Source organism: Colossoma macropomum, unplaced genomic scaffold (genome assembly GCF_904425465.1).
Source record: "Colossoma macropomum unplaced genomic scaffold, Colossoma_macropomum, whole genome shotgun sequence".
Taxonomy (NCBI): domain Eukaryota; kingdom Metazoa; phylum Chordata; class Actinopteri; order Characiformes; family Serrasalmidae; genus Colossoma; species Colossoma macropomum.
Window position 1 is genome coordinate 20,208,128 of NW_023494786.1, and position 26,867 is coordinate 20,234,994.

Sequence of the window (26,867 nt, forward strand, 5' to 3'; positions counted from 1 at the left end):
TGTTTATAATGGCGGACACAAAAGCAGAAAGTTCAGTTGACAGTTCAGCTCTGATCCCGAACAGCGGCAATGTCTCCTCTCAGACAAACAACCCTCTGGCCAGGAAGCTTAATAAGATTTTGGAAACCCGGCTGGATAATGACAAAGTGAGTGAGAGTCTCATTTACAGCGTACTCTTTTACAGCTCATTCAGAAGTGCTCAGCTTGCTAACGTTAGCCTAGAAGCTACTTACAGCTAGAAATATTACTATTAATATTTTTCGCCATGTCGTTAAGGCAAGATTGCAATGCCCAGGTTCAGGCATGCGATCTAATTCATAATTAGACAAATAACTATTTAAAATATAAGTAAACTAACTCACGTTATCTCTGTGTGTAGTTAGCAGGTGTCTAACACCTGACTATGGATAAATCTCAAATGGCTCCTTACTCCCTATGTAACCTAGCTAAGTTAGTGTACTATGTAAGTCATGAGCTAATGACTTCCACACCCATACAATATGCATTATATGTCTAATCGAAAGTCCTTTATGTTCAGCACCAATACCTATCTATCATTTAGTTCACTATGTAGGTGTAGAATTTTGTGATGATTGGACCAACAGAAATGATCCAAAATTACTTGGAAAAATAATTTCTCCATGAACTTCCATTAAAAGTCGAGAATGTTTTTCCTTATCCTCTAAAGTTACCTTTTTGGAGATACAGGGTTTTGTTCTGACAGCAGCTTTGTGTAGTCTCCACACCTCTTGTCAGGTGGATAGGAAAAGGGTATCCAACTGTCATTCACACCTTTATATAAATATTTAATTAGAGACTGTGTAATAAATTTAGTCACCCCTGAACTTAAATGTGAAGTGTGCTGAAATTACTACTGGAAGAACAGACACAATATCTTAAGCTTCACAACTGTTAGTTGTTCAATAAATGTGTTTTAGCGATATGCTTCCTTCACTAAAATGGACTCCTTATAGAGGATGTGCTGTTCCTTTAACTTTAGTCATGGTCCCGTCAGAAAGAGCTACTTAGGGTTATTAGACTGAAGGATGTGTGTTTGGTTTTCATTTTCATCTAGAGAGAGAGAGAAACTGGATACACAACAGTTTAGACACCTGTATGTTGTCAGCGATGAATCACTTCCTGCCTCGTAATAAAGAACCCAGTCTAATAATGAAAATAATGATTGTAGCTCGTGCTACACAGTATTGCTGATCATTAAAATGTCTCCTCTTGGATAGATAATAAACTGCCATAGTTTCAGTTTTCATTCTGCATCATTGTGTGTGTGTGGGCTAGCCTTTTAAAAACATGGATGAGCACCAACTAAAATTAAATTTGAAGTAAACCAAGATTATGCTAATTGGTATAGGTGGTATTGATGGGGCTCTGCCGATAACCTTGATTTTATTTATGATTGAACTTGCAGCTTTAATGTTGATATCTGCTCTACTGTTATTTTTTTTTACTCCCTAGCAGCATAGAATACCTTCAGTTATCACTTTGTATGTCATATGCTGAAGCATTTTTACATGCAGTTTCTTCCAGATAGACTACTATAATGATCTATTATTTCATCTCCCTAATAATAAGCTTCAGTATACACAAAATACAGAAGTCAAGGTTCTAACACTAATGCACGCAAAGCATGTCACATTATCGCTGGTTGCATGCCATGTACTGAGAGTAGGTAGACTTCTTAAAGTTCCAAGATTTAGCTTGGCCCGCCTGGGTGGTTGATAATTTCAAGGCACCATGTGAATTAAACTGATGATGATCAGAAGTCATTCTGAATATAGTGCTTGCATGCCTTATTTATAAAACACAGTGAAAGTATTTTAGTATTACTGAAAACTGTGACAGTAATGGAATTTCTTTAAAGGGTTTTTCACACAGCAGCAATTTTAATCATTGGCTAATAGTGACCAACCTCTTGGAAAATGTTTGCCGGTGCTGTTGCCGTATTGGTGATAGAGGCTGTTTACACTATCTCTGTTTACTCTGTATCTCTGTTCTTCTAGGAGATGCTGGAAGCTCTGAAGTCCCTCTCAGTTTTCTTCACTGAGAACAGTCTACGGACACGGAGGAATCTGAGGGGCGACATCGAGAAGCGCAGTCTGGCCATCAATGAAGAATTTGTGCGGATATTCAAAGACGTGAAAGAGGTTAAGTTAATGTGAATTCTCTGATTGCTGGGGCAATATGAAGGCAATACAATAGGCCATGTACAAGCCCTCATTTGTTTTTTATTTGGTGCACCTAGGACCTGGAGAGTATACATGAAGATGTCCAAGCCATGAGCTCTTGTTGTGAAGAAATGACCAGTAGGTTAAAGGTGTGTTTTTCTTTTGGCTCTTTCAATCTAATCATATTTTGTGACTTATAGGACAGTTTTCTGAGCTCCAAATTGAGCCTATGCTTGTATTAAATAAGATACGTTTAATCTATTTCTGAGAAACTGACCCATAAAGTTAAAACCAAGCGTGTGCCTGAGATATGCAGCCATCTTAGTATTGGCTCCATCCTTGGGATTTTGCAGGTTAGGCTTGATCCAAGAGAGCGTAATTACTGTCTCTCTCCCTGAATGGGTATGGGGGTCCTGTCTCTCCAGTATTTGGTATGATGCTAGCCAACATGGGCGTTTGTTAGCTAAAGTAACAGAATTGGCAGTTAGCATTCTTCTCAAAGCGCACTAACTGACATTGTGCTAATGGCAGCTTGAAAAGACACAGTGGTGCTTCATGTGTCTTTGAGGAAGACATGCTTGCCTTCACCCTTACAGATTAGTAGCTTTGTGTGATGGGGGAGACCTAGCTATGAAATTGGCCATGATTAAATCGGGCAGAAAACCTAATTTAAATAAAAAAGTTAACACCAATAAAATTGATCACAGTGGTGTGTTGTTTGCAATTGCATTTTCTTTTATGGCTTTGTTTATCGTAAGTCCTCTTTGTTTTAATAGGCAGCTAAAGAACAAACCCAGGACCTGATTCTGAAAACCAACAAACTACAAGGAGAAAAGTGAGTTTAATTAAATGTTAAGTATTGTTACAGTGTTGAGTTATTAAAGCATGACTTGCTTGCTCTACAAAGATGTTTTATTTTAAATTAAGTGATGTGGTATTCGCAACATGCTCCCTGAAACCCTAGCTTGATATGGAAATAACCATTAGGTATTTTCAGTTTAGTCTGGCATTGATCAAACAGTGAACCAGTCAGTGATTTTATGAGCTGCAGCAGCTCTTTAGATAGTGGCAATATTTGGAACTAATAAATGGGAATTTCTAAAACTGAAGAAGAAACTATGAAACAAAGAAAGAAACTAAACTGTGACAGAACTATTGATTAGAAACTATGACACAAACTATTAGCCAGACTCAACCTGAAACAAGTGAGTATAAATAAGGATTACGTCTCATCATCCTTCACCGCATAAATAGCATTTTTATAGGGAATGTGTGAATTATCATTGCTAAAGATATACTATACTGTTTTAGAAAACTAGATATAACCCTACTACTTGATAAGCTGTAAAGTAAAAGTTGTTTCAAAGTCATACCCAAGGATCTAATTGTAGGACCTAGAAGTCAGTGCACTGAAGAAACATTCTGAAGCTAATTACCTTGTTTATTTTGTATACATCACGTTGTTTGCTAGTAGAATTGGAAACACTTTATGAATGATTTAGGATGAAATTAGAAAGTTGATTCAAAGTCTTTAAGCCTATTAAAAGCAAAGAGTCAATGCAAATATGCCATGAAGTTGATGTGCATAAATGGGTCTAACTTCAGACACTTATCCTCTGTGTGCTGGCACACAGAGTTTTGGATGTTTGTAAGTAAGAAAACAAACAAGCAAATCTTAAAGATATATGGATGAGTAAAGTTGGATTACAGTCCTTTCATTTACAAGCCTATTGTTCCCCTGTCTTAGCTCAGAGGCTTTTTGTTTATTGCAAAGAGATTTACTGACTCAAATTCTCTCATCATTCACTGTTAAATGTTCATTAAGTTAAGAAATATTCTAATGTGGCCTGATTGCCAGACACTTCGTCAGTCCTTTTTACTTCATATGTGCTTTATAAATCGTCTTTCATTTGTTTTAGCTACCGTTTCCGCTTCAAAACATTATAATGTTGTGTAAGGTTTTAAAGTTCATATAAGTTAAAAATGTCAAACTCACATGGATTTAAGTGACCTAAAAGCAGAGCTGGGTAGTACCTAGTCCCCTTTATTCAGTTACATGTAGTCTGATGCATTTGCAACCGATAATACCTTTACTTCTACTGTATTTATGAGGAAAGCACTCTACATTTTACTTGGTTCCATTTCCCTCATTAATGTTTATAACTCTCATAGCTTAGTTTATAACTAAGTTATGTTGACATCATCTGGATTGCTTTGCAATTGTAAAGAGGTATAGCTTTTTATTTTAGACTAAAAGGCTCCCAAAAAGTTCCACTGCTGTTCTTTAAGTTACTCAGTAATTTTGGACTTTCTACTCAGTTGAAATGTACTTTAATTTGAATTATTATATCATTATATTATATATATAATACTTTTACTTGGGTATGAGTTTAGAAAACTCTACCACCTCTGCCTACTTTTAAACAAATTAGTGCAGATGTTCACATTCTATGCCAGTGGTCTCTAACTCTGGTCCTAGAGATCTACATTCCCATGGAGTGTGGTTCTAATCACTGCCACACCTGCTCCAGCTAAATAACTTCAGAACTTCAGAAGTTCTTGATTGCCTGGATCACGTTAGTGTTAGGTAAGGGGGCCAGCATATTAGTACAACAGACAGTTTTGGTCAGGATTTACTTGAGAATTTGTTTTAAAAACTACATTAATAATTAATGAAAAAAACAAGGCTGGGAAGAATGATAGTGACTATTTTCATTAATGTTTACATTACATTTGTGGTTTAAAAAATGAATCAGTAATGCTGAGGAAGCTTGTAGGAACTGTTTTATAGGTGTGGTTCATGCTGTGGGGCTGGCTAGAGGACAGAATGGCGGAGGCAAGGCTGAGCTTTCTGCTTTTTTAATCACAAAGGCAGCAGCCAGGGAGGTGTATTTTGGCACATATGAGTGTGCGAGACAGTCTAAGCCTATAAAATTGTCAGAGAAGTGCAAAATATTCACTAACGTGCCACAGGTGACGTACAGCACTTTATTACCATCCGCTTAGCATTTAACAGCATTACAACACAAGGCAGTGCTGCAAATATGCAGCCAAAATGGCAAGAGGCTGCAAATACGCTACAATGGAGAAGTAAACAATGTCTGGGGAAATAAAACTAACTCAAATACACAGCTTACAAGGAGTGCACATGCCTTAGCACCTACTGCATTCATGCACACAACAGCACACAATAAACTAAGAAATAAACTCTGCTGTCATTAGTTTCTCTATAATGCACATAAGGTGCCAGAGTAAAACGCCTTCATCTCTAACACAGACATTCAAACAAGTAATAATTCTTATTACGCATTATCAATGTAATTATCGGAAAGAGCTTTTTCTATTTGCTCAAGAGTGCAAACCTTAGACACTTTAAGCTGAATTGCTGTTTTAGCTGAACTGCATATCTGTACATTTCACAAATAGTAATCACTTTGATGCTTGCATGTTCTATTTTTGTTGTTGGTAGAAATACAGAGCAGTGAAACTCTCTTGAGGATAATTTCAGAGTTTTCTATTTCTAGAATGTAACATCAAGTGCTATTTGATACTGCTTTCGTCCTATTTTAGTCAAGCATTCTGTCATATCCTTTGTCAGCCTTTGGTCTGCTCCAATCTTGTATTTGTTCATGTGAGGAATATGAATGAGCGTCCATAGATTCATAGATTAGTAAGAAATGCGTGTTTTGATGAGCTCTAATGAATGATTCATAAGCCAGCACTAGAAGTTTCATTCCCGTCTTACTTCAGTGCAGAATGGGTAATTAATACTGTCATATCTCCTGTTTGCTGCTCATTTTGAATTCGACTGATTATAGTCTCCAGAAGATAACAAAGACAATGTAGACACAACAGCATTTCCCCTCGGACAGCGGAGAAAGGAAATGGGTCTTTGTGGCAGGGGATCTGTGTTCTGTTGCGACATAAGCGGTTGAATGGCAAGCTATTAGAAGTACTCCTCTGGGGCCTGAGGACATGAGGACAGAGCACAGAAGCAGCGGGTGATGAATTGATGTCCTCAGCCAGGGCATTTCCATCACCTTTTGCCACCCACAGATCAGCTTTATGGTCCTCGCTGGTGTCGCACTGTTGTTTATGACCATTGAGAGACTGCCAATAAAACTCATTTGGGTGGAATTGATTGGAGAGTGGGGGCTGTTGAGGAGGCGACAAGAACGCTCAGCAGAGTGTCACGCCTCATGATCCACTGTCACGCCAGAGTGAAAAAGAGAGAGAAAGAAAGATGGATTGAGTAAGAGAGAGAAATAGTGGTCTATGCAGAGAAGTAGTGACTGCCAGAAAGTTGGGCAGACTGAAATAGGCAGTCTGATTAAGTGATTAAACCAGGCCGAAAGTGATGGAGATGAGCTGAGCACTGTGGGTTTGCTGTCTCTCTGACCCTGTGCAACCACTTCTCCCTCTGGCCTGAGCTGTGTCTGACAGCTGTGATGGTCAGCTGGTGACGCCATGCTCTGGTGCCCCGGCCTTAGACCTTGAGAATGATCCACCAAGGGCTGGGAGGCACCAGAGACATGATGTGTGGTGCTTGTAGTGTTGGAACAAGTGGTGAATTCACAGGCTGTGGAATTTAGCCAGGGATAGCATGCATTTGTTTTAAACTCTTTACGCTTATTTCTCCTAGGTCCCCTCTGGCATATACGCCTTGAAAAGCCTCTACATTTTTGTTTAATTATTTCGTACTTGTAGCTACGGATTTTAAACTTTGAGACTATTTTATTGATTTTTTTTTCTGTTACCATTTTATCATGTTAGACATTGAGGTAAAGGTAATTTTACTAATTTTTCAAACTTTATAATTTGATTGTTAAGAAGTAAACAAAGTCATTCAGAGTGGATTGATGTGAAATGGTGCACTGTGTATTGACTTCAAAGTCTTTACAATGGTCTTGATAGGAGCCAGAGGTTGTAATGACTTTAATTTGAATACAGCCATTTTATTTACTATCCAAAATGAACCCACATGTGTCTTCAGAGTTTTCTTATGTAATGTCGATAATGGAAAAATATTAATATGTCTTTAAAAGTGCATTTTCTTTTGGGGCCTTTTTTGATTTACAATGCTACTCATATACTTCACCACCACACTGTCAGGGGGGAAAAAAGGTGTACAGTAAAGGTATAAACAGTGTAAATGTACTGTCAAAGGTACAACAATGGTCTTGAGGTACAACTGTATACTTAAATTGAGTTTTAAAGGTTCACTACATTCATTTTCTCAGAAGAAAGGTGCATATTTGTACCTTTTCATAACCTAACGTCTTAAAATAGAAAAATAAAGTAAAAGGCTGGTGTCTAGCATGTATGGAGTCATTCTAATTTAACATAAACATAATTGCAATAGATTGTTTCCTAACCAAAGATACTGACAGCCCCCTCTTTGACAGTTTGATATCTTTTTCCTATGAGAATGCATATGTTTTAGGCCAGAACTATCAAAAAACAATGTCTTAGAGGTTAGGCAACATATTCACAACCATTTTAGCCAAGTCAGATCAGTCAGATTACATGTTTTGTTGATTTTCTAACTGAAAAAATGTGCACATCCTCTACAGAGAACACATTTCTGTATGTTTTAATGTACCATTACTGTGACTGTTTGCTTAATTAAACATATTGTTTGTGCAGAAATGATGGTGTGTTTTAGATTTTATGTTTTATTTGCTTTCCAATATGTTAAACTCAGCAAGTATTTAGAAATTGTGCACTAAATTTTGCAGAAAAATGCCATATTCTACTTTGTTCCCTGTAGAGGATGTGTCATTTTCACTTCAACAAAACATGTAATTTGGGGAGTTGAAACTTTTGCTTGACTATTTCCACTTTTAACTCATTGAAACAAGCCAAGAATTCTGTTGCAAATGCAGATTCCAAACTATTAATTGATTTTGATATAACGTGTTTTAGTAGAATACTAGATTGAATTATGATTTGAATTGGGTAAAAGGTTTTTGTTGTGTGAATTGTCTTGTTTTGCAGAAAGAAAAACATCCTTTACATTTTACCATGTTTTTGTCATTGTTTTTACATCAGAACAAATTGAAAAAAACAAAAACAAAAAACAAAGCAGAAGTGTACCCTTGTATTTTTAAGTCATGATGTTCTTACATACAAAGATCATAATGCAAATCGAACGCATAGCTTACTCCCATACTGTGTATTTGGTACACACTTTCTTCTTAGTGGAAAGTTTACTAATAGCTATAACAGGTAATAATTTTGGTGCAATGTCCTCTGCAGAATTGAACTGGGTGTTCTATGAATATAGAGTGCATACTCTGGGTCTGTTGCCATTGTCATTTTGTCCTACAGTCCCTTTGGGAGCAGTTCTCTCTCAGTGATATTTTTGTCAGTGCCTCCACAATGCACCGAGCCAGATGGGAGTGTTCCTGCCAGTCCGGCTGCTTTGTAACCTTCCCTGACATTTCTTGCCTCAAAGGGGGGATGCTGTGGGAGAGGCAGGACAAGGACACAGGCTACTCGTTCACTTAGTAGGAGAAAAGACCCAACAGAAAGTCCCAAATATTAACACCACAGGACTTTTCCAAGCTGAAGCACTATCCCAGCTGACCTTTGGGGCCACTCTTTGTGACAGCTCTTGTGTAGGAGTTGATGATATAGACCAGCTTGCTGACCTTTTTATTTCGACCCCACTGGACACTTGCAGCTTATTTTGAGGAGCATGACATGGCATTTCCAGGATGCACAAAAAACCCAGCAGTGGAGGTGCATGGTAAAGGTTGGCAGTGGTGGCGTCTTCTTTAGCTTGTTTCAGTGAGGGCTTTCCTTCTTGGGCTGCTTCTGTTTTGCTGTGGTTAATAAGATTGTGATGAATAAACATGTAAACTTTAACAGATAAGGTTTTTCTTTTGGAGGTATAAATTACAGTCTTTGGCAGATAATTGCTTAAAAAATTATTAGCATTGGGTTGATATTTAGGTTTGACCAATGTAATCATATTGTGGATGGAGTTTCTCAATAATCATAGTGTGCTGCGTCTAGTGACTCCCACCCCTTTTTAAGAGCATGTTTGATGATAAGAGGGAAAACACTTGAACCTAGAGTTCTCCAGTCAATGAAATTCATAACACCAAGTTTAGAGGTGAAGGGAGTTTCTGTTTGAACAGTAAGTGGCGAAGGACAACAGTTATGGTAGAGCTGAAGTATTTGAGGGAAAATATCTGATTGCAATATTTCTGACTAATATTGCAACTACAGTTAAAATTGCAATTATTTTCTTTTTTCTAATATGGCCAAGAACACCAGAATATCCACCTTTTCAGGCTTGAGGCTTGACCCCTGAATGTATTGTGCCCGACTGCCAGTAAGATGTGGTTGTGATGTCACAATACATGGAGGTTTGGTGGATTTGATTGGTCTAACTTACCTACTGCCAGTTCACAAGCTCTGTGTTTTTAGGTTACATTTCACCACTTAAAATTTAAGACAATATTTTTTAAGATGTATGTTGCGATTTAAAAAATTGCAGCTCTTGAGATATGAAATTTGCACTCTATTAAATTGTGATTTCTATATATAAACGATTAATGTTTCAGCCCTGAATGGTGGAGTTTCCTTCTAGGACCTGTCATGATTACTCAATAAAGCTGTTAAAATGTTCTTTCTCAGTACATCGCCAGTGAGTAGTTGGCAGTTTGCATGGTGTTAATGAATGTTTTAAATTTTCCTATTGATCTGATGGACGCACCTATTCGTATACCTTTTTACGAAGTCTTTATAATAGGCTTCCTAGTTTATCATCTTCCAATTAGGTATTTTGGAATCTTTGAAAGGCTAGGCATAGTTTATTGTTTCGTTTAGTCCATTTTTATTGTTTGGCCTTTTCCTACTGTCATTACTCAATTGCCAAAATAATCGGTAGACTGCTTTACTGCTAATATAGGTAATAGTGACAGGCCTAGTTCTTACTTTCCTTTAACCGGTTAATTTTATTCATGTAATAAATGGTCATATCACTTATTGTCCTTTGTAAGAGTACCTTGTCTGATTTCTCCAGGTTATTTCATACTAGAAGATGTTTTCCCTTGTCCTATCCAAAAGACTGCAAGCTTTTCAGACAGGCCTGATCTCAGTGACAAATGAGCATCTCAGTTTGATGAGAACGCGTCTTGCATCCTCTGTCTGCCTCCCACCTCCTCCCCATCACTCAGTGCCATGGTGTCATTTGTTAACATTTAGCGCCAACGTTTCACAAAAGAACACAAAAGCTCTGGCTTGTGATGAGAAGGGGGGAAAAAAGCCCTGAACAAAGAAGACAGAGGACAAGCAAACAGACAGGCACCTGATAGCATTGATTGTCTACCGCTTCTGCTATTGCTTCTCCTTTGAAAGAAGCTTTCATTAGGGGGGAAATGAGTGTCTCAACTGCATACACATGCTTGCTGATAGTGCTTTGACCTTATACCATGGAATAGAAATGTGCACGGGTACTTGAGTACTGAGTTATCTGTTTGAGGTGCCAGTATTTGAATACTGTACTGACTATTCAAGTATTTTGTTATGTTTCATAATGGGGGAATGCAGAAAATATACAGGCTAATAATTCAGTGAAATGCTAATTTTATATTTTACCAGAGCTGTAAAGTTTTGTTCACTTTTGCAAGTATGTTGTGTTACACTTTACTACTCATGAAACAGAAGGGCCTTAACATGAGTGCATAGCCAAGTACATGTTGTTAAGGGTGTGAAAAGGCAGATAGTGCAGATAATGCAAATTGTGATGTTGGTAGGTGAAAATATGTTTCTCTGACAAACTGACATACTGACGCATTGTCCACTGAGGAGGAAAAAAATACCTGTAGAAATGGTTAGCCATACTACCTCAGTGGCTCATATGAGGCAACACGAATAGCTAGCGGTTTGCCTTTGCTGTTTTTTAATAATAAAACATGTTTTGAAATCTATTCTTCTGCCTCCACAGGCACATAAAAAGTTCCTGCAACCCTGGACTAATTTCGGCCAAAGTCTGTTTTCTTTTCATTCATTCTTTCTTTTCTCCTTTCCTGTAGTTAACCGCATATCTGTTCATTAACTCTTATGCATACTCTAATATCAAAATTAGTCAAAAGGCACATCTTTAGGGTGGATCCCATGCCGTCTGAAGCTTGAACACTTTTCAAACATGCCTGAAAAACAGCAGATGTTAAAGTACCCAGCTGAACCTGGCAAAGCTTTGAATTGCTCAGCAGTGGTCCTCTGATGCCATATTCATATAAAGCAAAATCCAGACGTAATCTTTTTTTAAAGTCTTTATTTATTTGCCTTATTTATTTGTAATTATCTATACTACATACTGTCAATGCTATTTTTAATTCTTATTTATAGTATGATGAAAAATTCACTGTTTCAGTTCATGTGGTGGTGCTGAGAAGGTTTTCGATGAGATCAAAGCTTCTGTCAGTGGGGGCTTCGATAGGGATGGTGGTTTAGCATAGTTGATGAAACATGTAATGGAGGGACAGATAAATGAATGTAAAAACCGAATCGGAATGTGTGTTGATATGCTTTTTATTCTGGCCAAAGTTTATCCAGATACGTTCCGGACACAAAAACGTGTTAACGCGAGGTGAAAACATAATTTGTCTAATTTACAAACAAAAATAATAAATTGTGATTTAAATGATGTCATATCGCAGTACTTAGCATATTACAAATCTTCAGAAATCACCATAGAATTGTACCAAGGAATTATTGTGATATTATGTCGTCGGGTATCTAAGGACCCCCAACCCCCCCCTCTTTCCGTAGGGTACAGTGTTCGTGAGCAGAGAAGGGACATTTGAACCTGGAGTTTGACAGTCTGTGAGAATCATCAGACTAAGTTTATAAGTGAACAGACTTGCTGTTTGAAGAATGATGACTTTGTTCAGACCATGGATGACTGATTAGGATATTTCATCAGGCTGTGTCTGAGTCCCTTGTTTGATTCTGTGGCCTTGTGTCCGATTGGGGATGCATGAGCGAGCAGGTTCACTGAAGCGTAGGATAGGAAATGTATTCCACACTTTTCCCATGACATGAAGCTAGACTTTCCATTAGTTTGATGGACAGAGCAAGAGAGAACAAAAGATGAAAAAGGGGAAAATGGTTTTAATCAGTTATAGTTTTGGAATTGCAATCGATTGTAGTTGCAGCAGAATCTTTGGGTCACTGACTGTGGTTAATGGAACGGTAGGATGATACAAGCAGCCAGTTAAAATTCCTGTCACATTGGTCAGAAGGACAGGTAAGCGAACATCCTTCAAGGGTATTGACGCATGACTAACTATCTGCTTTATGACTGCCAGATTTTCCCAGGACTTCTATGGAACAGCTGCTGATGCCATAGGTTCAGCTGAATGATAGTGCCAAAATGAACTGACTAGGACTCTGAACAGACACCATGAATTAATTTTGATTAAACTATCTGTCGGCCCTGCTTAATTTTAATACCTTTGGATTGACTTTGAATGTTACATGTGTGTAAGTTGTTTTATATGCACACTGACTTATTTGCTGGCATAGCAAGAGATTTGTAAAGAGATGAATTTACTTTTGTACTGGTGAAGTACACAACGTAAAACATCATGGCAAAAGGAGACACCAAGGAAATAGTTGAGAGAATATTGAATGAAAACCTGAGAATATTGAATGAAACCTGAAAAAGTATGTATAAAAACTTCAGAATATAAAATATAATAAATGAATGGTTGGATTGAAAACAAAATTAAAAGCTAAATTAAATTATAAATATATATAAAAAAAAAAAAAACATTGACGTTGACACCATGTGATGCCATCTTGTGTTTAAACACTGTGCATAGACCCTAATGAATAATATACTCTAGTGAAATTTGTGGGTTGTGAATCTGGCAGAAATCTTAATGATAAATTGGCCAGTGAATGTGTAGCCTAAAGTAAAATAAGCATGAACTTTCTCAATTTCATCATGGTAATTCTGGTCCAATCTATATAGTAAACACAAATATATATTTAAAAAAAGCTCCCTATGATGGCTTTGTAAGCACTTTGTCAGCTGGGACTTTGCAGTAAGTTCTTGGACCTGTTGGCTGCTCATAAAAGGCTGGGTACCTATCCATAATCCTAATAATAATAATAATAATAATAATAATAACAATAACATGAAGAAATATTCTAAATAACATATTTTATGTTATTTAATAAACAGAGATTGAAACTATACTGAAAAACTCAAACTTGTCCAAGATCTTGAGACTCTCTTTTTAAGGATCCTCCACTAATGTCATACCAATATGACAAAAACAATGTATAGTAATTGTAAATAGGGCTGAATGATTGGGGTCAAATATCTCATTGTTTTATGTTGTCCCATACTTTGACTGTGATTTAAATTGTTTCTTGAATGCTGAACATAGTATACTAGACTGCCAGTTAGTTCTGGTTGTGATGACATGTTCACAGTACATGCAATATATATGTCTCTGTGGGAGTTGTTATTCTGTATCCTGCAAGACATTCAGTCAACCCTATATTGTAGAAACAGAAAAGAGTCTGGGTTTTTTGCTTTTTGCCAAGGACTTTTAATTCCCAGAGACTGTAAACACTTTTAAAACAGTGGACAAAACAAGAATTGCATTTCTTTTAATATTGCAAGCTTGCTGCTGTGTTAGAAAAGAGGTTTAGGAAGGAGAAACTCATCTGCTTGAACGTTTGGAACTCTGGAATTAACGTCTACTTTAAACATCTTGAAATGTGAAAATCTGCTCACTCTCTTCTTACTTTATTAGAAGCTTTTTGCCTGAACAGCAGATAAAGGATTTGTATCTGGACATCTGAAATGTCCTGTTTCTCAAGACACTCTGTGTAGCAGTCTGTAGCATGCAAATGATCATATAACAGATCACTGAACGGTAGATGTTCATTGGGTGTTTGGATGAATCAGGGAATTGGCATGATCTTTCGCTAATGTGTATTGCAAGGCATATTGCAGTCACAACATGCATTTTTTTATTTTACCCAGTGTTTTGTACATACAGGGATACGCAGCTGGAAAGTTTGCGAAGTTTGAACAACCCTGTTGAATTACATGTTTTGTTGATTTTCTAAGTGAAAGTAAGCTAACGCATCCTCTACACGCATTTTTGTGTAAATTTTAGTGTACAGTGTCTATTTATTTGTGGATTCTATCATATTGTAAAAATAAAACATAAGATGTGCCATACACAAGTCGCACAAGACACATTTTATGTTTCATTTTTTCATCTATGTTAAATTAGGCAAATAAACAATAATTATGCATTGAACTGTGCAGAAGTGTGTTCTCTGTAGAGGATGTGTATGTATTTTGACTTAGAAAATCAACAAAACATAATATTGACTCGGGGTTCCAAACTTTTGCATACAACTATATTTTATATTTCCACTGTAGTATTATTATAGGTAGTAAAATTCAATTTGTCTCTGTTCTTCTAATTGTATTTCATTAGAATTGTGTAGTCCGTTTGCATTTGTAGATAAATATCTGTCTGGTATTTTTTTTTGGACATGAAGGAATGAATGCAAATGCAAATACAGAACTATTAAGAGGTAAGTTTATAAAAAGTCTCTTTAAAAGTCCCACTCATGGAGTATTTAATGAATGTCAGTGATAAAGCAAACTTGTTTGAACCGAAATTAGTTCTGTGAGATGGTTTATCTGTTAAGCTGTCTGAGTAAATGAGCTGATTAACCTTTTCTCTTCTTATTTTCATCATGCCAAGAATGTTGAGTTTGATAATTATTACTTTTGATTAAGGGGGCTCAGATGTGCAACTCTTTAATAGGTTAGATTCATAATGACTCTGCCCTCACTGATTGTAGCAGATTTATTTGGCATTTTTCCTGTGTAGCAATGACTTTATCTCAGACATCACACTCTCAGACACTTAAAAAAAATAATTAAAAACATTGAAGGCAGCAGAAGGCCACAGTTTTGCAGTGTGTAATTTAAGCTTCAGGTCACTTGAACCAACAAAGGAGCATCCACACATGTGAGTAATGCTATTTTCATGACAAAATAACATCAAATGATTTGAAAACTCTGTGCATCAACTGTGTAGCAGCACACTGCGTTTTATTGCAAAGCCCTCAGTATTAAAACCTAATCAAAGCATCAAGGCATATGCAGCAACCTTACCAGAGCAGAAAAATAGCTTGAGGGTTGTTCAGCCTTGTGCTTACAGAGCCTAGTATTACAGTTCATTTCTTTTTATAACAGGCATATCAGTTTTCAATCTGTGAATCTCCAGAGAGGAATATGAACATAGTTATAGCTACTAAGCCATGCAGTTGAATTCAGGTAAAGAGAACAGAGTATAGTTCAAGTCCCAGGGAACCTAAATCTGTGTTTTCTTTGTAAGTAGGTTAATCTTGTTTTTGTAAACACTCAGTGTACATGTGCAAAGTAAGTCTTGTGAATAACTTTCTTATACCCACTAAATGGCCAATGTAAAATTCTTCTCTTTCGATATATGCTGGTAAGTCCTAATCTTGGGTAGTACTTACATAAGTAGTACCTTCACCAGTCACAAGGCTGATGTAGTTTGTTCTGCCCACACAGCTTTAACAAAAAGATATTCCTCTACAGTCTGTCTGAGTCAGAGAAACAAACAGAACAGAAGCTACTGACCAGCGAAAGCTAACCTAGCATAATCAAGCTAGCTGTTTGTATCTGTCTGTATGCATGTCCGTTCATCTGCCTGTCTGTCAGTTTGCTCATTCGTCTGTACTGGTGGGCAATATGATGATATTTTACAGTTATTGTGATAAATTATGTCATAATACGACAATACTCGTCAGTACTTAAAGAACACGGACTAACTACATGTTTCATTACAAAGTGGGCATAATTTGGCCTGTTTAATTGGATTTAGTGCAGTTTGTAAAACGCTGAATAAAAATCATTGTTGTAAGTTTATTGTTGTTATTTATTTATTAATTAGATCTTGGACAAATGGAATGGCATGAAGCATATTGTGTATCAAGAAAATGCATGAAAGTATTGTGATATCATATTTTTGCCATATCGCCCACCTCTGTCTGTCCATTTACTCACCTGCCCACGGCAGCTTTCCCCCAGCATTCCCAGCAGGGTCTACATCACCACCTGTATATGTAGAGCCCGTTTCACTCATTTCTCCCTGCTTGCACTGTTATGTTTAGTTTTGCTTCAGTGCCATTGCAGACTGGGAGTGTTGTATCAGAGATGGCGACTCGAGTCACATGTCGACCTGACTCGTGACTCAACTTTGATTCATGCCTAACTGACTCACAATTTGACTTTGACTCTTAACTGACTTACAGACTTATCATTTCAAATTGTTTTACCCTTTTATTTTAAGCACTGTGTTTAGTACGTGTAGTGCTTCAGTTCTGTTCTTCAGATTGAAGTTTTTTTCTGTAATGAAAGGCTCGTTATTTAAAGACGTCATTCTTGACAGATGCAGCCAATAACAAGACTAAAATTCTCTACTAACCATTTAAGACTCAACTCCAACTCGCACCTCAAAGAGTCAGGACTCGACTTGGACTCGCATGAAGCAATTGTGAACATCTCTGTTAAGTGTGCTCATTAGATCATTAGGACCAAGATATCATACAAAGATTTGTGATATTTTACACTTATTTATACATGTTCTTGATGTTCAGAGAGATGCTGCCTTCACCATATTGAAATGTTCCTGCATTTGCGAACTGATCTATACTGTAGTTCAGGACCAAATGCTTGTATTTTCCCCTTAATAGCAGAAAAACAAAAGCGAATATACAAACTTGGGCAAAGTTTTAACTGAGCCACAGACTAAAAAAGTGGCTTTCTCTGTCCTGTCATTGGCTGAGGCCTGCCTTTTAAACAGTCTAGATGCTAGGCAGCGCATGAATCCTAGCTAGCTCAATTAGAGTCTGCTTAGGGCTGATATACCCATCACATTGCTGGAATGACCTTTACCTTGTAAGCTCCAGGGAGGTGCTGTTCCACCCAAGCATGTCATTTACATTATGATTTACATCACTGGGTGACATTTATGACTACTTCCTCACCACACACAGTTGGTGTAGTAAGCCTTTGCTATTAGATAGTCAAAGCTATATGGCACCCTACATACATGTTCCTGTTTATACGAAAACCTTTTTTTTGTTCTCCCAGAGGTTTTTCCCCTTCTTGTACAAGTTTAGGAATGCCTAGCATCTGGCCTCAGGCGAGGAAAGGATGTCATACGCTCCTCTTCGCACAGGAAACGAAGGATGTGTTTCTCAAAAAAGTGTGCATGACTAAACACATCTCTTCGTCACCTGTATGAAACCGTAGAGGCTCAGAGTGTCATGGCTAGTCATCAGGCACAAGGCAGTGTGGAGAATTAGAATGAGACTTGGGGGTTAAATCTAGCAGGAGTGAGAAGCACGAGAGGATCTGCCGCAGGCTAACTGAGCTGTGCTGCCTAATGACATGTGAAATATGGGCTTGATTACGTTAGTTAGCTTTTGTACCAAAAAGCAATATACTCTCATACTTAGCCATAAAAAACAATATTTGAACTTTTTTTTTTTTTTGTATTATTATTATTATTTAATTATTTGTCTGATGGAACAGATACGCTTCTGTTATAATGAATGTTTCACCGGCTGTGCATCTTACGCCCATCAGAACACAAACCTGTTTTTTCACTTCCACGTGACTGAAGCATAAGCTCCACAGAGATGCCATCAAATCACGCCCTCCTATTTTCTATAGTGTTCTAAACCACACTCTGAAGGATGGTTCAAAGGTCCTAAATAGAAAAGGTAATGGTAACTATTAAGTTATTATAGAACGATTTCATGGTTAAATTAATCTTTGCACAATGAATTGGTTGTTCAGATTGATGGACAATGTGTTGTGTATGGTTTTATATATATATATATATATATATATATATATATATATATATATATATATATATATATATATATATATATATATATATATATATATATAATACACCCATTTGGAAAATGGTTCTGTATTGCACCAAGAAGTACTCTTCTGTTTTTATGATTTCAAGCTTTAAAGTGATTTAAGTGAACTAATTTAGGTTGGTACAAAACACAGTAACAAAGACAATAATGAATAAACAGACAAAAAACATACCACCACAAGATTAAATTAAAAGCTTAAAAAAGAATATATACAAACACAAAAAAGGAAAAAGACTAAGTGTATAAATACATAAATAAATAAAATAAATCAATATTTTACAACAATAGTAAGTCTAAAGTACTGCCTTTACACATTACAGTACACCTGTGTCTATATATGAGAGAGCGATCAATAACTAGCTTATCAAGGAAGTTCTTGGGAGGGCAAATTTTCTTCATATTCAGAAAAAAAGGAGTCCCAGACTTTCTGAAATTTCTGTAAGGAAAACATTTTTTTATGCATCTAAATTTCTCTAGTTTCACTACACAGAGGACTTCTTTAATCCATGAGTTGTGAGAAGGAGGTATGGGAGATTTCCATTTAATTAATATTAATCGCCTGGCAAGCAGAGTGACAAAAGTACAAAAATACAAAAAGTACAAAATCAGCTACCAAAGATGAAAGGGATACTAATGGGGGAATCACGCCAAACAAGGCAATTGTGGCATTGGGCACAGTGGATTTTTTTCTATTATGTCTGTATATAACGACTTGAATATTTCTGTCCAGTATGAATACAAAGAGAGACAGGACCAAAATGTATACACATGGGACACTTGAGCTTGGTGACATCTATCATGCATAGGTTCTATATTGTTGTAGATATTGGAGAGTCTGACTTTAGTGAAATTAAATTAATGTATTATCTCACATTGCATGAGATCATCCTTTGCAAAAATAGAAGTTTTTTGGACCTTCTCAAGTACACCATCCCAAAGTATTTCTGAAGTGTCCTCTCCTAGGTCCACTTCCCAGAGAGATTTAATAGTATGAAGAGCAGCTAATTCTAAGGAACGGACCTGTTCATAGAGATATGAAATTAAACCCTTTGTAGAAATTACTGGTGTTAAGAATATGTCCAAAGCAGTATCAGTGGGTAGATTAGGAAACTGTGGAAATGTGTTTCTGGCAGAACTGCAGATTTGTAAATATCTGAAGAAATTGTTTTGAGGGAGAAATAATTTAGCAACTAGCTGTTGAAAGGAGGCAAATGTATTTTCAGTATATAAATCTTTAAATGTCTTAATACCCAAATTGCTCCAAATAATGAAAGCACCATCTGCCAGCGAAGGAGGAAATGTAGGATTTGCTGCTGTTGGGGCCAAGGTGGAGAATGCTTATAGCCCAAAATATCATCAGAATTGATTCCATATTCTCAAAGAGGTTTTGACTATTCAATTTTTTACATAAACAACACTCTGCTACCCCACAGAAAGAAATATTTTTTTTTCTAGGTTATTTTGGGCTTAAGATTACAATTCTCCAATGTGATGCAGTATCATGAGGACCGTAGTACATTATGAGGGAAGATAAGGCAGCTGACTAAAGGCAGGAAGGCTGAAGAGGAGAGGTCTTTCTCCCATGAGTCTGTGCTGAGTTACCTCCCTGAGGAGGTTGCTTGTCAAAGCCACTATTGTTCTCCTGCAGGACAGCTCATACTCACAGATGTACTGGCCTCACAGTGGAGCCAGAAATTGCCTACAGCTAGATTTCTGTGCTACTTTATTCGCTCATCTAGTCTCTCATCCCTTTTCTTGCAGTTTGATCTTGCAGAAATTTCAAGTGAAAGTTAGGAATAATTACAATCTTTTTTTTTGTTTTTTTTTCTTGTGGACAGTCACTGCTGCCATCTAGGGTTGACTTTTTTTTTAAGGTCACCACTGCCATCTAGTGTTGGGGAAAAAAAACTTTCAATTTCCAAGCAAACCATGTATTTAAAGGGTGCATAGCATGGAAAGCTGAATTTCCTTTTTTTAATGAAGTAAAATAGTTTGTAGTTTGTAAACACGGGGGGAGTATCAAAATATACTATAAGCAAATATCAGGGATGTCCTGTCTAATCTGCAAACAGCCAGTGTAACTACAGGTTTTCATTCCAGTCAAGCTGATGCTCATCTGATTCCACTTGTTAAATCAATTGGTCTCAGTCTTCAAACAGTTGATCATGTGAGCTCCTGCTTTGTTGGAATGAAAACCTGCAGCTACAAGGACCCCTTGCGAATAAGATTGCACCCCCTGACATATATTCATCTATTCAGCGTACAGCAGTTTAGCCCCGCCCATTCTCACTGAAGTTATAAGGAGTGTTTCACTGGACTAATTTTTGAATGTGCCACAATACGGTGCAGCCAATCACGAGGACATTTGCGTATATCAGTCAGGCACAGTAACAAAAACAGCCTGTTCGATTCTAAGGAACAAAGAGAGGTTGGAAATATAAATATAGTCATGTAAAAAAATCAATTATAGCTATTTTTGGTACATAAAACCACATATACCTTATAAGTGGACTTCAGTGGAAACAGAAGAATGCAAGAAAAAGTGTAGACTGTGGGCTCTTTAATACACTAAGTAAAATGTAAAGCTCTGTATGTGAAAAAGGTCACAGGCACTGTAAGCTGTTATTCACTTTAATTATATGTTTACCGTTCTTTTTCTCTCTCTCTCCCTCTCTCCTGCTTAGTCATCGTCTGGAGGTGCGTGCGCAGGTGGCCCAGGCTTTTCTGTCAAAGTTTCAACTGTCCAGTGAAGAAATGGCTATTTTACGCGGTGCCCGTGACGGCCCAATAACTGAGGTAACCTTTAAGGTCTAACTCTGCAGGTCTGTAAGTATGACCTAACAGATGGCCACAATTGGCTATTGTCTCTCTCTACATGGAAGCCAGTGTCCACCAACCCTCCTCCTGAAGAAGATCTGCATTCCAACCCCCAGCTTCAGCCCCTTTCTACGAGACCTGATATATAGATTAACTATCTTTAGAAGATCTTGATTAGAAGGGTCTGGTGTGAAATTTTAATTGGAGAAGAAACTTCCATGATGGTAGATCTTCAGCAGATGATCCGTTAACCACAGCTCTAAGCCCTTCTTGTCACCCAGAGGGCAGCAAGTTCATTTGTGCTGTCTCACGTTCTCCAGACTGGTTGCATGGATTTAACATTGTCAGAATTCAAATGCTGGTTCCGATAATAGGATAATAACAACCTTTTTAGCACCGCTCAGGAGCTCCAGAGGTTTGGTTTCAAAAAAACAATCAGCATTGCTTTACATATAATTTACGTTGCTTTACATTTTGCCATAAATAACATGTGCTGTGTTCTACACAAAACATGGGCTGAACTGTCATCCACAGTACAAGATGTTAATAGAAATCTATTTGGGGAGTCAGGCTAAAGAAGCGTTGCTGGGTGGGTCAATGTAACCCTTTCTCTGTGGATCTTTTTGACCTGCAGGATTTCTTTAAAGCTCTGACTCGGGTGAAGAGCATACATGAGGACGTCAAGGTTTTGCTCAGGACCAACCAGCAAACAGCAGGGTGAGAGAGGAGAGAGGGAGAGGTCTCTCTGACCTTGTACGCTTGACTTGGTTACTATTTCATACAAAGATATTGAAATATAGAGCAGAATTATATAAATGACAGTTAATGAAAGGGTACATAAAGGCCATACAGTGCTGTGCAGAAGTCAGAGACCACCCTTTTGGTCATTTAATTTCCAGTTAAAACAACCATTAAGCAAGTTATTTATTTTTCACTGTCTGGAAAAAAAAACAGGAAACATTGTATATTTTACAGAAAATTACACAAAAGCATAATATCTGGTCTATCATTATTTAATAATAGACTTTATTTCTCCTATCTTAACTTTCCCTTCTTTTTTAAAACCAACAAGTTACAGCTATGTCACCCCAACAAAAGCTGCTTCTAAAGGTGTCGCCGATATTATGTTTCCCTTCAAAGAGATGCCAACATGCATACAAGCAACTACTCTTAGTCACCACAGCTGCCTTCATATTTCTTCATGTGCATCTAAAATGGCTAACAGTGGTATTTTTGAGGAGTTCCGATATAAGATAATCCGCTTTCATTAGCAAGGATAAAGTCAAATGAAAATGATGAAAAAACATGAGTTTTCAAAACTGGAATTCAAAGAATGAATAAAAGATACAAAGAAAATAATGGAAGTTGTAATAAAGGCACAGGGTGAACACAGTAAATACTGACATTTTTGATCTTGTATTTAGCTGTTGATGCTTCTTTGTAATTTTCTGTTACGTATGTGTTTTCTGCTTTTTTCTGACGCTGGAAAATGAATAGCATGTGCTTAATGGCCGTTTTGACTGGAAATTAAATGAAAGGGTGGTATTGCACTGTAGAATGTGATAGAAATGTGTGTGTGTGTGTGTATGTATATATATATATATATATATATATATATATATATGTTAGCAAAAAGTGTTTCAAGGTGCTTCGGTGGTGTTTTAATGTAGACTGGAGATCATGGAGCAAATGGCAGTGTTGCAGGAGACATCATATGAACAACTCTACCGCTGGGCACAGAGTAAGTGTGTGTTCACACGCATGCACATTAAAACACAAAATGTTGCTGGAATAGTGGCACAGATGTTGTGAGGGAGTGTGGTGACTCATAAATAAATTCTGAATAAACTGATCTTTTGCTGTTCTAATTAAAATAGTCTTTAAAAGCCAAAGAGAGCAAAAAAGAAGGGCGTCGTTTGGTTTTTATCTGGTTTTTAAGATTTTGAGAGGAAATTTGTTCCCTATTCTTCCTACTTTTTCTCTCTTCTTGTTTCTCTTTCTGTCTCTTTGTCTCCTTCACGTTCTCTCTCTGTCGTGTAGATGAGTGCCGGGGGTTGACTCAGGAGACGTGTGATGTTCCTCCAGTGCTGACTCAAGCCATGGAGGCTTTGCAGGACCGTCCTGTTCTTTATAAGTGAGTACACTTTCTCTCACACGCACACGCATAAACGCTTTGGCCTTGTAATACAATAGACATTTTATTCCTCTGGTTAATGAGAGCATGCAGCCCTCCAATAGAAACCATTTGTCAATGCCATTCGTAGTCTTTTGTCTGACATTAGTGATGTCCACTGTAGTAATTTATTCTCACCACATGGTGTCACCTCTGATTCAGACTGCACCTTCCTATTCCATGTAAAGTATTTTTGAGTGACAGTGGAATGATAAGAACTATATGCTGCAAAGTGAAAACAATTGTAAAAATGTAAATGTGAAATAAAAAGAACTGAATCTGAGATTTTAATTAATTAGTAAAATCTTTTGGTCATAAATAACAAAGTATTACCTTAAAAACAGCTGCAGCAAGAATACTTTAGTACAGTGCGTGCAGAAAAAAATCTGCCCTGGGTCTGTTCTCTAAACATTGTGATGCTTCAGTGCGGCGTCTGGGACTCTGCCGCTTCGCACACGCAGCCTGTGTAAAAGCGCTGACCACTTAACACGTGCTCCAAAATGAAAAACAAGACTTTCCGCGTTGCTCACGGCACGCAGATGCAGTATGTGTGAATCAGACCTATGAGAATTTGCGTGTTGTTCACGTGAATAGTTTATTTGAATTTTTTACACAGCAGAGTCAGACTTTTTGCTTGCTAGTTGCTGCAGTATTGCTAGGTTTGCTAAAGCAACATTTTAATGGATTAATTTCATGCAGATTGTAATCGGTGAGAATTTGCCAACATGCTTAGCATTCACTATATGGCCAAAAGTTTACGGAAACCCCTCCTTATTATCAGGTGTTTCAGCCACAACCATTGCTAACAGTGGTATAAAATCAGGCACATAGCCATGCAGTCTCCATAGACAAACGCTTTCAGTAGAATGGGTCATACGGAAGGGCTCAGTGACTTTAAACGTGGCACTGTCATAGGATGCCACCTCTGCCACATGTTAGTTTGTTAAATTTCTGCCCTGCTAGATCTGCTCCAGTCAACTATGAGTGCCATTATTGTGAAAAGGATGTGTGCTAGGAGCAAAAACAGCTCAGCCACGAAGCAATAGACCACACTAACCTACAGAGCAGGGCCACAAGTGCTGAAGCACATAGCATGTTAAAATCTCCTTTTCCAACATAAGTGCCTTATCTCACAAATGCTACTTTGACTGAATTGGTGGAAATGTCCACACATTCCAAAATCTTGCCCTTCCCAGAGGAGTAGAGGCTGTTATAGCTGCAAAGGTGGAGCCAACTCCATATTAATATCCATGGTTAAAAATGGGATGTACAACTAAATCACATTGGTTTAGTGGTCATGTCCACATAATTTTGGCCATATAATGCATGTTACGATGCAAAGTAAATAACGTCCTTTTTATTGAGACTAAACAGCGTTTTTATTAAAACACAAACCCTCCAAACGTTTTGATACAAAGCACACAATCATTATATTAAAGTAAGTGTTTGAATATTTACTTAAGGAACCACGCACTATAAAATACAAAGGGGAAAAAATCATTATATCTGAAACATTGCTAAAGTTTCTAAAAGAAGAAGATCATTTTGTACAATGTAGAGTAATGTTGTGATTTTGGGCTTTAAGTCAATCAGATTCATTTAGAAATAGGTTCAGGTTTTAGAACGTTGGATTAGAGATTAGGTAACAAACGTCGCATTACTGATTTGACTTTACCTGTTTAATTTATCAGTATGTGAAGGTCAGTTAGTTGTTTGAATAGTCCTGCTAGCCTACTAGACTACTCATTAATCAATGGAGTAGTATGAGAGTTTGGGTCTGATTCTTCATCTCATGTTAACATTTAAAATGTCAGTAAAGAGTCTTAAATATAGGCAGCATTAACACAAGACAGCTGCATGTTTGTGGGCTTCTGAAAAACACAGCTTTATGGTGGAAAATTCTGTTCATCTTATGCATTTCATTCCAGTTTACAGTGTCATGCTTTTGTGGGAGTTTGTCAGAGATTTAGATTTCGGGTTTCACTTTTTCTTAGAAACAGTAAAAACTGAGCTGTTTCCAGCATTAATGTTTTGTGTAAGCGGATTGCTATCTCAGTCTTTCCAAAGACAGAATGTAAACTTGGCCTTGTGGTGAGAGTTTCTTCTTTTTCCCTCATGCACAGGCCATGAGAATATCCCTCTGTCATTTCTGATTTTTAATTTTCTCCCAGAATAAGTTGGAGAAACTGTCTGAGCATCAGTGGAATGTGCACTTGTTCTCCATCTGTTGGGAACACAGAGGTTCAGGTTGCAGCCACTTTGTGAAAAGTTTGTCATCTCCTAAAAAATATGATCAGAAATTTTAGAGGAATACAAAGTGTCAGTTTGTAAGAGTGATTGTTATGCTTCAGGTAAACATTGGCAGAAAGACAGAGATAAAATCAGTGTTTTCTCTATTTTGTTTCTCTCCCACATTCTGTGCTATGGCCTCTGATGAGGGAAGGGATGTGGGAGTCCAAGGCCAGAGCAGAGAGACAGAGAGAGAGAGCGAAAGTGTGTTCCTGCGACTTGTGCCAATCTGCTCCACCCCTTTTTTCTGTGGCTGCTGTAGTGGCTACTGTTTAGTCTGCTCTGGCTCATTCTTAGCCCATAGATCAAAACACTGCCGCTTCCGCGCTACACCGGGGGCCTCCACTGTTTTCGTCTGCCTGTGTGACCAAGGCACTTGCTAACCTCAAGCAATTTTCTCTCTCTGATTCTGGAGGTCATGGTTAGGGTCCAGGCAGAAGAGATTTGTTTTGTAGGTGACACTTTTCAGGTTTTTCAAAATGTTTTTAATAAATGACCATGTTTGTCTGGTCTGTGGGCAGTAACTTAAAATGGAAATTGAAAAGAAAATTGCCAAATCATTGGACTTGTTTAGGCAAATCCTGCTCTTCATATCAAGGACAATACTTTGATTACATTGAAGTCAAGTATTGCAAAATATACTCAAAGTATTAGCAAACGCCTTTTTTAAACTTACTTTTGCAGGCCCTCTTATGGGCAAATTTGCTGGTGGAATGGCAGTAGACTTGGATACTTTAAAGTAATATAATCAAATGAAACATTTGTTCCATTGTCAGATTAACTAGGACACTGTTAGCTCTCTTTGTGTTAAATGTTGTGACTATTTTGAGCTGCTAGCGAGCATTGAGGGGTGAAAAGAGAGGAATGAGGACTCTTGCTGTGAAAATAATTCACATCTCTCAACAAAGACGGTCATGCTGATATAAAATGGACAGCACAACGTCAGCTTTCTTGATATCAAAAATCATGTACCACTGCCACAATAAAAATAATTAGCATTTAAACACAATAAAAACACTTGTGCTTATGTCATCGCTTTCAGAATAAAAACTGAAAAAAAGTATTGGGACACACCTCTTAACCATTGAATTCAGGTGTTTCATTGCCACAGGTGTATTGCCTAGCCATGCCGTCTGTCCTTACTAACATTTGTAAAAGAATGGGTCGTTCAAAAGAGCTCACTGAATTTGAGCATGATGTAATATGATGCCACTGCCACAAGTCAGTTTGCAAAATTTCTTCCCTCCTGAATAGTCCATGATCAACTGTGAGTGGTATAATTGAAAAGTTAATGCATTTAGGAACCAAATTGCAACTAGCAACTTGATCACATAATGTTATAGAGAGGGTTGCCGAGTGCTGTGGCCTATATACATATAGGTGCCAACACTCTGCTGACTCAATAACTGCAGAGT

General features: G+C 37.4%; 1 protein-coding gene across 1 annotated transcript in view; it reads left to right on the forward strand.

The window, feature by feature from the left end:
• Positions 1-26,867, forward strand: part of cog6 (component of oligomeric golgi complex 6) — a 47,188-nt gene continuing 20,321 nt past the window's right edge. Inside the window, exons 1-8 of the mRNA XM_036563393.1 lie at positions 1-146; positions 2,019-2,162; positions 2,261-2,332; positions 2,960-3,018; positions 20,858-20,969; positions 21,625-21,707; positions 22,661-22,731; positions 23,031-23,124. Of these exons, the coding sequence (XP_036419286.1) occupies positions 9-146; positions 2,019-2,162; positions 2,261-2,332; positions 2,960-3,018; positions 20,858-20,969; positions 21,625-21,707; positions 22,661-22,731; positions 23,031-23,124 (773 nt within the window). The 5' untranslated portion in view covers positions 1-8. The remainder of the gene's footprint in view (positions 147-2,018; positions 2,163-2,260; positions 2,333-2,959; positions 3,019-20,857; positions 20,970-21,624; positions 21,708-22,660; positions 22,732-23,030; positions 23,125-26,867) is intronic.